Raw genomic sequence first — 14,254 nt, forward strand, 5'->3', positions numbered from 1 at the left:
TAACGCTATGTTCCAATTATTCCAAGATGTAATATTTCACATCTTACTATCTCTGTAATTGAGGAATATCATACAATGGATATAAATCATATTGATTTGCAAAGTTTTTCAATGAAAAGTTATTGTATCTTACAGTGAACAATATAACAATTCATGTGATATGAGCAAACAAGATATTGGGGGATTCTTCAAAGAAAAAAAGGACCTTATTCTTAACCTCTACCTTCAAAATGTAATATGAAAGGCAAAAAAATTTTGTCAGTGTATCACTTTGAGATCTGAGTCAGGATAAATACTTCCAATTTTTCAAATTTACTATTAACTCGAAATATAAAGTTCAGTCTCAAAATCTCTTATTCACTGGATGTTCCTGGCATTGAAAACAAAAACAACATAGAATTAATATTAGGGAAAAACAAACGAAAAACCGTCATTTTCCTTTCCCGCCTCTAATGGGCTAAGATGGCTCAAGTCATAAAATATTCATTATTAGCAACCAGAAGTGCAAACAGAGGGGATGGTCACACTTGGGTGTTTTTAATTCTGGACCCAATTTCTAAGGTAACTAAGTGTTTCCCCAACTTCCTATCCTCCTTTTCTAGGCTTCCTCAAACAGCTCCAAAAAAGGAGACATACCAGGGTCAGGAGTGGGAAGGGTGGTGTTAATTTCTATACAGTCTTTGTATTTTAAAACCCCAGCTGGAGCTGTTCTTGTCTGTCATCCTTTTCTCTTTTAGGCCTTGTTATGGTTTAGATGTGAGATGTCCCTCGAATGAAATAAGGTTTATAGGACAAATGATTAGGAAAGCCTTAACCCAATCACTGGATTAATCCCTGATGGTATTAACTGAGTGGTAACTGAAGACAATGGGAAGGGCGTGGCTGGAGGAGGTGGGCATTGGGGACGTGGCTTTGGGGTATACATTTTGTATCTGGAGAGTAGAGTCTGTCTCTCTGCGGCTTCCACCACATTCTTCTGCCATGATGTTCAGGCTCGCTTTGAGCCCTGAGGAATGGAGCCTGCTGTCCATGGACTGAGACCTCTGAAAATGTGAGCCTCCAAATAAACTCTTCCTCCTTTACAATTGTTCTGGTCAGGTCTTATAGTCAAAGCAACAAAACAAAAAAAGCTGACTGAAACAGGTCTGCTTGGGTTTATGAAACATCCAAATTCTGATGATGCTCATTCTTCCTTTTTGACCTTCAAACTCAAAATCAACACGACTTGAGAGTAGCCATGAAAAAAGCCAGGCTCCAGTTTGTGCTGAACAGTTATTGAGCAGTTCTCAAAGAACTAATTAGCCTTTTGTACTTGCCTCCATGAGATGGGGGATCAGGACAGAGTCCATCTCATGGGCACCAAGGGAGGGTTTCATGAATTAGGCTCAGTCAAGTATTATAACTGAGTATAACTCGTGTACAGCTCTAAATCCTAGAATCCCTTTGCTGTCAAGCCCATGAAGTTAATCTCAAAGCACAGCAATGACCAGCCACTGACCAAAAACTTCTGCCAAATAAAAAAGGGACAGAGATTATCTCACCCAAATATCATCAGCACCAAGGACTCATGTTTGGACAACAGCACATCTGTCAACTGCAGGCTCACAAAATGCCCCCAGCAACTCTCCAAACCTGTTATATGGCTTCTTTCTTTGCAGAAGATTTCAAACCTCAGGGAAGTGGGTTCCCTATAAGGAAATTCCCCTCAGGAGGAATTCATTACCTGAGACTACAGAGTCAAGTTACAAGGACACATGCATATTGTGAAATTACCTTTGAATGTCCTCAGAGCTTCTTTATCCCTCTCTAAACCTAATCGGCAGAGTGGCCCTTTGGGAAATGGACTAGCAACCACAGGAGTGTAGAGGTCAGATGCAGGCCCCATAAATCCTTTAGAAAGATTAGGCTTCAAAGCCTTTGAGGCCACTCCAAGGATCTGTGAGCTCACACTTGCTCATATGTGGCCTCAGCACTCCAAGCAGCAGAGGACAGTTTGCAACCTTCAACATCACTCCTCCTGTTCTGAGCTTTATCAAATGTCCACTTGTTTCTAAGTGCACATTAGCAATTTCTTGTTGATATGAGTCTATGAAAGAAACAGGCCTGGCTGAGGCTGCCTCTGTATTTCATCACTGCGGCCATAACTCCTGCAAAAAGGAAACAGCTCAGGATTCTATGGTCTTCACCATGCTGAACCATTCCCATTAAATTCTTTATATTCACTAAAAACAGAAGCATAAATAAACATTCATGCCTCTCTTTAAAATGTAAGGTCTTTGCTTAGCGCCTGGGCAGCCATCTTAAGTGACAGCCACCATTTTCCCACCCAAGGACCTTTCCTGGAAAGGCTCACCACTCCCTCATACCAACCCCACCCTTAATCCTGCCCACATTAGGACCCACCTGGCTCTGATCCCTAAGCCTGGCCCATAAAAGCCCCCAAATGCAAGCCTGTCCTGCTTCTCTCCATCTATGGAGAGATGGTCTTTATTTGTCAGCTCTGACAAATAAACTCTCTTGTGTATCTCTGGCTGGTCTCCGTCTTTTATTTCTCGCTCGCCTGTTTCCTGGTTCCTTACTTTCCTTTCATAAAGATTAATTGGGAAAGCACTTTTGAGATTTTTAAAAGCAAAGATGGATAATCCATTGAGAGAGAAAAACTGATAGTTCAAAATTACTGTAATGGTTTCTGGGGAAAATGGCCTCTTTGGAGAAAATGTAATCAAATACAGGAAAAGACAAATTATTACACACAACAATTAAAAATAGGGTGACTTTATTTCCACTTTTTTACAGTCCCTAGTATTGCATGTGATAAGAATTCTTATCTCTAAAAACACAAAAATATTTCAAGAAAGCATGTTATAAGATAGTACATATAAGCAATAGTTTGGCAGAATTTTATCAACTAGTAGTTCATACTCCCCAAAAAACCCCAAAATTTTAAAATTCAAAAATAACCATTAGCTTTATTTAACATATGTTACACCTTAACATTTAAAATATCATGCTCTAGTTAAATATATCACCAACAACACTGTATACAAATAAAATATTACACAAAATATATTTAAGAAAATGTTTTGGTCTTTGATCTGAACAATAAATAAAAACACAGGCACTTCTACACTGAGACAGGGAAGCGATCACTACTCAGAATAATAATTTTGCATAAACAACATGTGAAAATATGGCAAGAATAGAATCCTGGAGTTTTAAATTGACAGACCAGGTAAGAAAACAGCCTACAATTTCAAACCTTTCACTTCCAAGTTCAAAAGTCACTATGCTTTCCTGATCCATACTGAAAATTCATAAACCCATATGGTTGTCACTGGCAATCCAATTTCCAGTTGGCCATTATGGAATCATAATCATTATCTTCAACAATACTAAAAACAGATTATTATGATACCACCTAGCAAACCAAATACAAGAGAAATTAAACTCACTCTCTCCTCATTATGACCATGAGACCACAAGAAGATAAACTGGATGTGTCACACATGATTCTCATTTTGCAAAATTAACTGATTAAATTAACAAGAAAATACTGTTAGGGTGGCAGGAAATTTTGACTGAAGTCCATTTTGTAGATAATTTTTAAAATTCACCCAAATTTCATGAAAATAAATATAATTCCATTTCACAAAACCACTGAGTCATGAATAACAAAGTCGTGGTAGCCATTAGGTTCCTAAATACCTGAATTACAGATAAATCCATCATGATAATGGAAGTAGGAATAATATATAGCAGAACAAAATAAAAATAACTTAAATGATCACATTCTAGGAACTTAAGATTTCAGATGAGAAGGGAGGATAAATTAGAAAATAATGACCACTATCCAGTAGGAAAGTTCAGAACCAATCATCCTGCCATATTCTCCATTAAAATCATCATCATCTGCTTTCCCTAGTCACAAAAGTACCAAACTAAAGCGTTCGGAGGGCTTCACATGGATACTATCTTTAAAGGTAATTCTGATGGTTTAACACAGAAATTACCCTAATACGAGAAAACAACATGGGAACTAGGGAAGATGTATCTTTCTATGTTAAATTTAGCCTGTATATTTTAGCATTTTAAATGAGCACTTTGCAACCGAGACCAAATATCAATCATCTCTTGAGGTTTTCTACTATGTACTAACATCAGATCTACATAAGAACAGATGTTATTCTTGTTTTTCTCCTCAATATCAAATGTCCTGAAGCCTTTGTGTTTCTCTGGAACGAGGCCAAGTTTCTGAAGGCACATTCCAGTATAAACGTCATCAATGGGGTAGAGATGGACCTGGTCAGTTATGTTGTACAGCCTCAGGGCGAGGTGGCCAGAATAGAGGAATCCCCCTCCCCCTGCATAAGGAGGGTAGACCCCAGAGAAAACCACCTCTGGGATGTAGTACTTCAGTTTCTTGTTTCGATGAGGACCAGCATTATGGATCACATCACCTATAAACAAATCTTTGGCTTTGTGCTTGGGAAAGCTATTCAAGTAATTCAGGATGTGATGAGTGTTCACAAAAACATCGTCATCACCCTTGAAGACAAACTCAGTGTCTGGGCAGGAAGTGCTAACCCACCTGAGAAATAGCACTTCCTTTAGAGACAGGTTGAAGAAAGTGTCTCTATAGTTCCACATAAGAATGTCTTGGTGCTTCTCACTCTCAAATTTCAGCATGTCAGAAAGGTCAGGGTGGTTGTCCTCTGGGGGAGTCTGGCCCAGCAGAAAGACTCGCACCACTGTCTGGTTTCCCTGGTTGATTTCTTTGCCCCAGGACTCTCGAATTGCTTGCCTTCTGGCGAAATGTGGAGTGAGGGATTTAATTGCCAGCAATAAGAAGGGCTTCTTTGCACATTTATTCGGTTGATCTATAACCAGTGAATAATTTCGACATCTCAAATACAGGAGAAAGTCTTTAAATCTGTCCGGCAAATTATTAAAATCTGTCACAACTGACATGACCCTCAGGTCAGGTTCACAATAATTCAGATGACTTATATTTGACGACCCATTTACATCCCCTGTCTGGTTGGCCAACATGCTCAAAATGGGATTGTATCGCTTGTTCAGCTTTTCTTGTTCTCTGTTCCAGTACGCCTGGGGAGGTACGTTAGATATCTTCCAGAACTTTTCTTTGGGTATTATTACTTCTCCCTTTCCATTTTTTTCTTGGCTGCTGCTTTTGGAGACTTCCACAATCAAATAAATGAAGGCATTTGCCATCATCAGGATACCCAACAACTTTATTCTTCGACGTCCAACACTCATTTCTCATACCTGGAATAAAGAGCAGGGAAGTATTACATTAATTGGATGATTATGAGTTTTCAGCTTCATGTACATTTTAATTCATCTTACTTGCATTTTTGTCTCCCCAGGAAGAGTGGTTGAGCACAAGAACTCTAGACTTGCCAACTCTGGCTCAAATCATGGCCCTTCCTCTCTAGCTTTGTGACCTTAAGCAAATGGTATAACTGTGTCTCAGTTTCTCCATTTGTGCTGTGGGGACTTTAGAGGGTTGTGAGGAATATATGGTTTTGTATACAAAACTTTTAAAATTATGCCTGGCCCATAGCTGGCCCTATGAAGGTGATCATTATCAACATCATTGTTGTTTTAGACACCCAGAAAGCAGAGAAAAGGATTATTAGATAATCCCCTGGGTGTTCAATGTCTTTGCTTATGAGGTTACACACAAATCAAGAGCAAAATGATCTGCCTATAATTCGTAACAAATATATTTTATATTGTGCTACAATACGCATGCACAGACAAACATTATTATTATTTTAAAGAACCCAGGGGTGCTGATTCAATGAGCTACATCCCCAGCCCTTTTAATTTATGTATTTATTTTTAAATTTTGAGACAGGCTGTTGACAGGCTTGCTAAGCTGAAAGGGCTGGCTTCAAACTTGTGATCCTTCTGCTGAAGCTTCCTGAATTGCTTGGATTATAGGTGCTACTGTGCCCAGCCATATTTTTTGTGTTGCACTATGTACAACAAATCATCCACTCTAAATTTAAATTTTAACAAAGTGTTGGTCCCTCAATTGCTTCCATTTTATGTCCACCATTTTATAGGCAAGGACATTGAGGCAGAAATATTAAGATGCCTACAGAGCTAGGAAGTAGAAAAGATACTAACCACACTGTGTATTCTGAGTAATAAAATGGGGGGGGGGAGTGTCTCCACAACTTTATCCCAATAACCAAAAACTGAGAACAATCCAAATATCAACAAGAAGGGGTTACAAATCCTGGTATATTCATGCAATGGAATATCCGTTAGCAATAAAAAGGGAACAATTGTTACCAGCAACATTACATTATGAATGAAAGACCCTGAATTTCAATTATTTCCATTACCTTCATGAACAGGCAAAACCAATCTAGGCCCTAGAAATCCAAACCTGAAGGAGGTGGGGGCTTGGGGAGGGGAGGAGAAACATCCTGGGATCCAAATAAGTACTGTGTACATGCTACTCTGGGTGAGGGCTTCAAGGATGAGTACATCTGTCAAAGCTGAAGATCTCAATTGTATATGGCAAAAAAGCAAATGCAAATGACATTTTAGTGAAACATCAAAGGATTTCAGGCTGTGGGTAACAAAGGAAAAACAAAGGGTAAGGAAAAGTTTTTGGGGACGACTCCAAGCTTCTAATACTACTGCAACAGATGACCTGCACAAGAACAACTATTTAGACAAGCTTGACATTAAAAGAAAACCCAAAAAATGTGGAATGGCAAAACACTATAATGAGTGGGCTTTTCTTACCAGGTCAATTCTACAACTGGGAACTTATCCTTAAGCACTGTCACCATTATTCCCATTTTATAACTGAGGAAACAAATTTAGAGGAGCTAGGGCTAGGCTGGAATCTCAGCCAATGTCATCAGATTTTAATGGTAGCCACTCTTCTCTAAAAACATAAAACAAACTGGTCTGACTATTTTAATCAAGAGCAGTATTTACTTTTTAAAAATAGAAGTGGATTTTTAAGTTCACTGGGTTCTAACAAATAATCTCAAGGGGAAAGAACATTTTTTGTGACGAGAATGCTGTGAAACTAAGACATGCTGAACAGCCCAGATCAGATCCACAGGAATTCACAGCTTTTTTGTTTCTCCCAAGATCTATTTAGTAGATCTTAATCAAGTGGACTGTATTAATACTGCTAAAAAGCTTCAGCTGTTGACACGTTCAACCTGCAGTCAGGCCCTCCAAACACAGGTCAAAGATATTACTAAGGGGGGGGGGGGAAAAACCTGTACCTGAACTGAACACGTACGGAATTTTCCCCTTTGTCATTCCTCCCTAAACATGACAGTACATGGCTATTTAAGTAAAATTTAGACAGTATTGGGTATTTTAAATAATTCACACATGATAAAGTCTATAGGAGGATTTGCTAGGATACCAATATCATGGACTTGAGCATTCATGAATTCTGGTATCCACAGCGGTTCTAGAACCAAATCAATGGATACCAAGAGATGACTCTAAGTAAAAGGGTTTGGTAAGAGATGGATGCTATGCTGCCCAGGTGGGGCCCAAACTCCTGAGCTCAAGCAATCCTCCCATCTCAGCCTCCCAAGTAGCTGGTGCCACAGGTAGGCACCACTAGAACCAGGCCCTACCTCACACCTCCAGCTCCCCAAAGCCTTTGCACATCTGAAAAACATGATGGAAGAGAAAATGGCATAGGTTCCTCAGCTTACCAAAGCAAGCAGCCTCTCATCACCACCACATGTCCCCTCACACTCCAGTCACTACCCACTTTTACCCCTCCAGAATCCCCCCACTGAGCCAGCAAATAAAAAGGGGGAAAGCTTTGGCTTCCTTCCAAAGAAAGAGATCACAATACATTTCTTACTACTTAAATACAGTTAAAAGCACAGCCTGAATAATATCAAACTGTCCTTACCTAAATCACAAGACCACACCCTCAGATTGGCTGTTTTTAAATGAGTTTTTGAGCAGGTCTCTGGAACTCCCCGTAGGTCCGAGTCTGGTCTATCTCAAGCACTCTCAACCCCTATGCTATGAAGATATGAGGGCGAAAATGGACACAATGCATTTACGTGATATCTGATGCAGATCAAGAACTAGTCATCTATTTTAGCAAATCATAGATACATTGAAGGGGTTTTATTTGTTTTTAATTTCCATAATTGAGACAAAATTCTTTTCAAAAATAAATGATTTAGGCTGGGGATGTGGCTCAAGCGGTAGCGCGCTCACGCTGGGTTCGATCCTCAGCACCACATAAAAATAAAGATGTTGTGTCCACCAAAAACTAAAAAAAATAAATATTTTAAAAAATTCTCTCTCTCTCTAAAAAAAATAAAATAAATGATTCTCAGGCTGAGGTTGTAGATCAGAGGTAGAGCACTTACCTTGTACATGTGAGGCACTAGGTTTGATCCTCAGCACCACATAAAAATAAATAAAGAAAATAAAGGAGTTGTGTCCATCTACCACTACAAAAAACTATATAAACAAAATAGGGGCTGGAGTTGTGGCTCAGCAGTAAAGTGCTTCTTTCCCACGTGTGAGGCACTAGGTCCGATCCTCAGTACCACATATAAATAAAAATAAAAGCCCATCAACAACTAAAAAAGTTAAAAATAAATAAATAAAAGTGCTGTGGCCATCTACAACTAATATATACACATATATTTATATATATATATATATTATAAATGAAAAAAAATAAATGGTTCTTTCCAAATTGGGACAGTTCTCCAAATGCAAAGGCAGCCCTTGACTGTAGGCTATGAGAAAAGCAACAGGAAAAAGGATGAGGAAAATGGAGAGAACTACAAGGAAATATATCTGGAAAGGTACTGGTGGTGGTAGAGATGGGAGGGCGACAACCAAAACCCAACACCCATTATGAATGGTTGAATACCAGGCATAAGTTTTCAACTCAGTAAAGGAATTGAGACAATTCCCGAAATTTCCAAAGTAAAAGACAACAGCTTATAGAAGAAGAAATGGAGGTAACAATACATAGCAGGCAGTGAGCTTTCAGAGCCAACTCTTCTAGGAAAAGATGCGGGTGAAGAGCATGGAAAAATGACAGCGATAAGTTAATAAGTTATGCATCCAGGTTGTGAGGGAAGCCATGGATACCTGGAATGCAGCCATAACTAGGTGACATTTCCATCACGAAAGCTCCAACTCTTGTTTTGAGAATATTTTGAGGAATACATTAGGCTTGGTGACCCTGGCCAAAATTTCCAACTTCATCTGCTACAATTCAGGCTTTTATTTCCTCAGTCAAGACCTGGTCGAGATAGAGAATCCTCATGTCACCTCAACTCAAAGACAAATCTTAACGGCTGGCTCTATAAGGAAAACCATCCTCACCCTGTACTTGCTCAAGATCTCCAGCTGGCTGAGCATCTTCTTGCTCCAGGAACTGACAGGATGCCACTTTTACCAGTAAAGAAAATGAAGGCTCAGGGGACCCCCTCCAGGAACTGACAGGATGCCACTTTTACCAGTAAAGAAAATGAAGGCTCAGGGGAGGGGGCAGAAAGTGATTTGCCTGAATGTGACACAGGAGCTAAGTGACAAGGATGAAGTGTGGCCTCCTTCTCACTTCCAATGCAGGCTGGCTGCATATCTTCCTTTTTCTACAAGGCACAAACACATTCTGTTAACCTAGCCTGGGTCCATAGTCTCAGGGACTGGCTCAAGACTGAAAACACCCAAAGCACAGGGTCATGTACATCTGATCATAGCCAAGAATCTTCAAAGAAAGGGAAATAGGAGCACCTACCAGATCTGGCCCCTTCAAACAATAGGCAGGCCTTTCTTTGAACAGCCTACATTCCCAAAGGCTCAATTTGGGGCAACTTTCCCCATTACTTGCCAAAAGGTTTTTTTTTTTTTTTTTTTTTTTTCCAACCTACTGAGAAGGAAGGGTAGAAAAACCAAGATTCTCAATTGCATACTTCCTTAAGGTTATATGTCCTCTTTCACTTGTGACCTGGGCACAGATTCTTGCATAAGACCTCTGCTTTTAGACTCTTATAAGAAAACTCAAGGGGAGACGATAAAGCAATGACTCCCATCAAAACATCTGTGGGAAAAGGCTAAGTATCTTAACTAAATATTCCCATTGCAGACATAAAGCCCAATTCTGTATCCTTTTTTGAGCAGGAAGTTACATTGCTCAAAAAGAATTTGAGGAAGAATTACTTATCCCAAAGCTAGGGAAAATGGCATAAACCTTCACTGTGAAATACAGAATTTTTATAATAACAGAAATAGGAGAAATTCCCATATACAAAAAAAAAAAAAAGACCTTAGCTCGTCCCCAACAGAGGAAAAGCAGTTTTCAAACTTCTAAAATTGTTGATTTTGTTGAATGAAAAACAACTTCTTTATTTTGCAACTCAAATATTTAGAAAGGAATGTGAAAACAGGGAAAATGTGAGCTGAAAATGGATTACAAAACAGAATGGATGTTATGCTTCAAATAATGTGAACATCCAGATAAAATACCACACACAACACTAGTTTGTTCAGGGAACTAGGACGAGAGGCTGTTTCAACATCTGTTAACGCTGCAACACCACCTTTCCTCTGAGCAGCCCCTGTTGCACCCGGAGACTGCCCAGGGAAGGAAGCATAGCACTCATGCCCCCCACCTCTGCAGCCTCTCTCCAGCCTGTCCCTGGCTGCACAGTGCCTCACCAACATGACCCCTGCCATGGTTAGAGAGGCTGTCAGTACGCTGCCCCAAATCACCTGCAGCCCTTGCCTGTGCCAAACCATCAATCAAGAATGACTCCTAGACAGAAGATAACGTGTGAACACAAGTGCTTTATTTTAATAAATATGGACCAGGCACCAGCAATCCTATTCCTCTAAATGCCTCTCTACGCACCTTGCAGATGGGGAAGAGACTGAGGCACAAGGGAATGACGGAATTTGCCCAAAGTCACACAGCTGGAAACCAGGATTCAAACACAGGCAAAATGATCCCAGAGTCTGAGTTTTAGACCATGATGCAAGTGAATCCTGATGCACAGGCTTACAATGAAAGGAACTGAAGGGATGCTAGCTTTATTTTCAGTAGTTAATTTTCTTAGAATAATTATTTTAAAAGCTTTATATTTATACATTTTAACCCACTCAACTACCATAAGATAAAAATCAGATATGGGAGGCAGGAATGTCCTAAGTAACCCTTAGGGAATTACTACTCAGGCAAAAGGCAATCACCTCTCCTTCCATAAAGGAAGAAACTAGGACTCTTGGGTTCCTCGCCAGGAAGCAAGGAAGGGAGGATCTGAGATGGGGCAGTCTGCTCCAGACGGCTACATATTGCACTGGAACATGGGGAAAGATCACCAAACTGTGAGAACAGACGGTGACACCAGCAGCTTTCTCCATGACCTTGGGGAAGCCAATTTCTCAAGACCTTAGTTTCTTGACTAAGGAGCTGTTTTTATTTTTTTCCTCCCATACAAAACCATGGTTGTCGAAAACATCAAGTTTTCTAGTTTCCTGTTGTTTTATCAACTGGCAGATGTGCTTCTCCTCCCCCACCCCCGCCCCCCAGTCACAGGAGGTGACCAAAGCTACCAGCTACCATTTTTCAGTTGGCTTAACTCCAGCTGAGAGCACATGCCTTCAGCTGCTCAGAGATGATTTTCTTTAGGACCCCAAAATATTGAAACAATTCCCATGTTTCATGCACAGATACTAGACTGGAAACCTGTGAACCAGATGATCCTAAGGGGTTTCTTACAGCTCTGAAAGCTCTAGAAACTCTGAAGCACAGTCTTGGCCAAAAGATGTGATTGTGATCAAGGTGGCCACCCACAGTCCATTCTCACAGACTCCTGAGGCAGGGACTAGCCTCCCCTAACAAGAGGCTCAGGTGAGTACAGAGCCAAGCCAGACCTAAAGTCCATGCCAAGATGCCCTGTACTATCCCCAGCACCAAGGTGGGGTGGTGACCTTAAATATCCCCAAAAGCCTATGTATTAAAGGCTGGGTCACCTTTAGCATGCTACTGGGAAGGGGGGAACCTTTAAGAGTTGGGGCTTAATGGAAGTTACATCATTGGGGATATGCCCTTGGAGAGACATTGGGACTCAGACCCTGTTCCACCCTTGCCACCTCACTCCCCTCCATCCCAGCTTCCTGGCTACAATGAGGTAAGCAATTTTCTCTGCTACACGCTCCCAATATGATGAACTCTATCACCACAGGCCCCAAAGCAGCAAGGCCTAGTGACTTTGGACTGAAATCCCTTAACATCATAAGCAAATAAACCTTGCCTTCTTTAAGCTGATTTATCTCAGGTGTTTTGACACAGTGCTATAAATCCAATTAACACACAGGTTAAGGATTAAAAAAAAAATTAGGGCAGAAACTTCCTGTAATCATGAAATAAAATGACCAGACACTCCCACCCAATCAGGCTGAGACAAGGAGGCTGGAAACCCAAACTTGTGACTCAACCCCAGGAGAGTCTGATTCAGTAGCCTCTGTGTCTAGGGGGTCCTGCTTCCTGCTCACTCTTCTGCTCAAACCCAATTCCTAAATTCCCGGAGAGAGAAGCAGTGAGGCCCGCTGCCACACGATGAGGGCAGAGAACCAGTATATCCTTGTGCCTGCCCCTGCTCTGAGGGCCTGGCAAGAGTGGCTTCCCTAAATCTTCACCTCCCAGGATGCTCCATCTGTTGCCTGCTCTTTGCCAATCCCTTCCAGGTTCTGCTCGGATAAACAGAGACAGTTTGCAGCTAAGTGGTTCTGGGGGAGAGAACAGCACTCATGGCAGATGGTGGGGTGATGAGGATGCGAGCGCAGAGGCTCAGTGGTACCAGAAGGGCTGGGCCATACCTAAAGCTTCTGTGGAGCAAGAGGACTAGCCTGGGTTCTTGCCAGTCCTGGGGCAGGAAGCTCGAGGACTCCCCCACTCCTCACTGAGAGGCTGGCACTAGGCTGTATGACTGCTTTCTGGTCTGTAAATTATAGAACAACTATAGACTAAATTTGAGGAATTTGGTTCCTAGTCATTAGTTTTTACCCTTCATGTCAAAAATTAAAAGGGAAGAGTACTTCTAATGGACCTATTCACCTACACATCCCCACAGGCAACACTACAGATCAAAGTGTCTGGCAGGCTGTGTTCAGGTCCTCATTGATTACAACTCCCACAAAGTCTAGCACGGCTGATTTGCTCAAATGTTATTTATCGTTTAAAATGAAATTAATCACAAGGCGGAGGTGGAGGTGGATGGAGCTCAATGGTGGAGCACTTGCCTAGCTAGCACCAGGTCCTAGGTTCAATCCTCGGTACTGAAAAAACACACATAAATAAATAAATAAAACCACTAAATTCATTTTTCAAATAAATAGGTATAGCAATTTCAGAAAAGAGGAAGGTAAAGAAATGATGACATTGAGGTCATCTTGCCCTGCCTTTAATAAAACTAAAAGGGTTTTAGGTCCTCAGTGGAAAGATTATGTAATTTAAAAACAAGGCTAGCAGATGTTTGAGGATGGAGATGTCCCAGATCCAACTTCAGTCTGGAAAACCAGTCTGGCATCTGCTGCAGATCAACCAGTTAAATTCTCTGATTATGCTACCTACTGGCTATGTGACCCTCAGTTTGCTCATTTGTGAAATGGGGATGATATAACCTACCATACCAGCTTGTCGTCCATCATGTCACAGGCACTCAATAGTTGTTTCCCAGGAGTTCTGCTTTCTCCACCAAATAATAAATGGCAGCACATTTCTCGACTTTTGTCCCACTGCCTCTTTAATAAAGTTTTCTTTCTAAAAACTCATCCACCCACTGCCATAAATATCACCTCCAAAAGAACTCATAGGTGCCCATCTAACTCCAGATCTTAGCTTCTGAATTCCTTGTGGAGACCCTCTTTCAGAGTCCCCTGTTTTCAATGGGTCAAGTTCCTGGGCACCTGGATGAAAACCCCAGCATTACTTTTTTTTTTTTTTTTTGGTGGTGGTGCTGGGAACTGAACCCAGGGCTTTGTGCATGTGAGGCAAGCACTCTACCAACTGGGCTATATCCCCGACTCCTGCTCTTCACATTCAACAAGGATCAGGCCTGTGTTCCCACCTCCACAATATCACTTGCACCTCCTCCTCACCTCTCCTTTATTCAAGTTCAGGTTCTGCCACCACCCAAAAGCCTCACTGCCCGCTCTGCCCCATTCCCTGCATATACCCTCCCTGCTCAAGCTG

The 14,254-nt window shown here is 41.1% G+C and overlaps 1 protein-coding gene across 1 annotated transcript in view; it reads right to left on the reverse strand.

Annotated features, from left to right (window-relative positions):
* Positions 1-2,766: 2,766 nt before the first annotated feature.
* B3GNT2 (UDP-GlcNAc:betaGal beta-1,3-N-acetylglucosaminyltransferase 2) overlaps positions 2,767-14,254 on the reverse strand; it is a 28,216-nt gene continuing 16,728 nt past the window's right edge. Inside the window, exon 2 of the mRNA XM_081265552.1 lies at positions 2,767-5,286. Within this exon, the coding sequence (XP_081121678.1) occupies positions 4,081-5,277 (1,197 nt within the window). The 5' untranslated portion in view covers positions 5,278-5,286 and the 3' untranslated portion in view covers positions 2,767-4,080. The remainder of the gene's footprint in view (positions 5,287-14,254) is intronic.

This window comes from Spermophilus citellus (assembly GCF_964194105.1).
Source record: "Spermophilus citellus genome assembly, chromosome: 13".
Taxonomy (NCBI): Eukaryota; Metazoa; Chordata; class Mammalia; order Rodentia; family Sciuridae; genus Spermophilus; species Spermophilus citellus.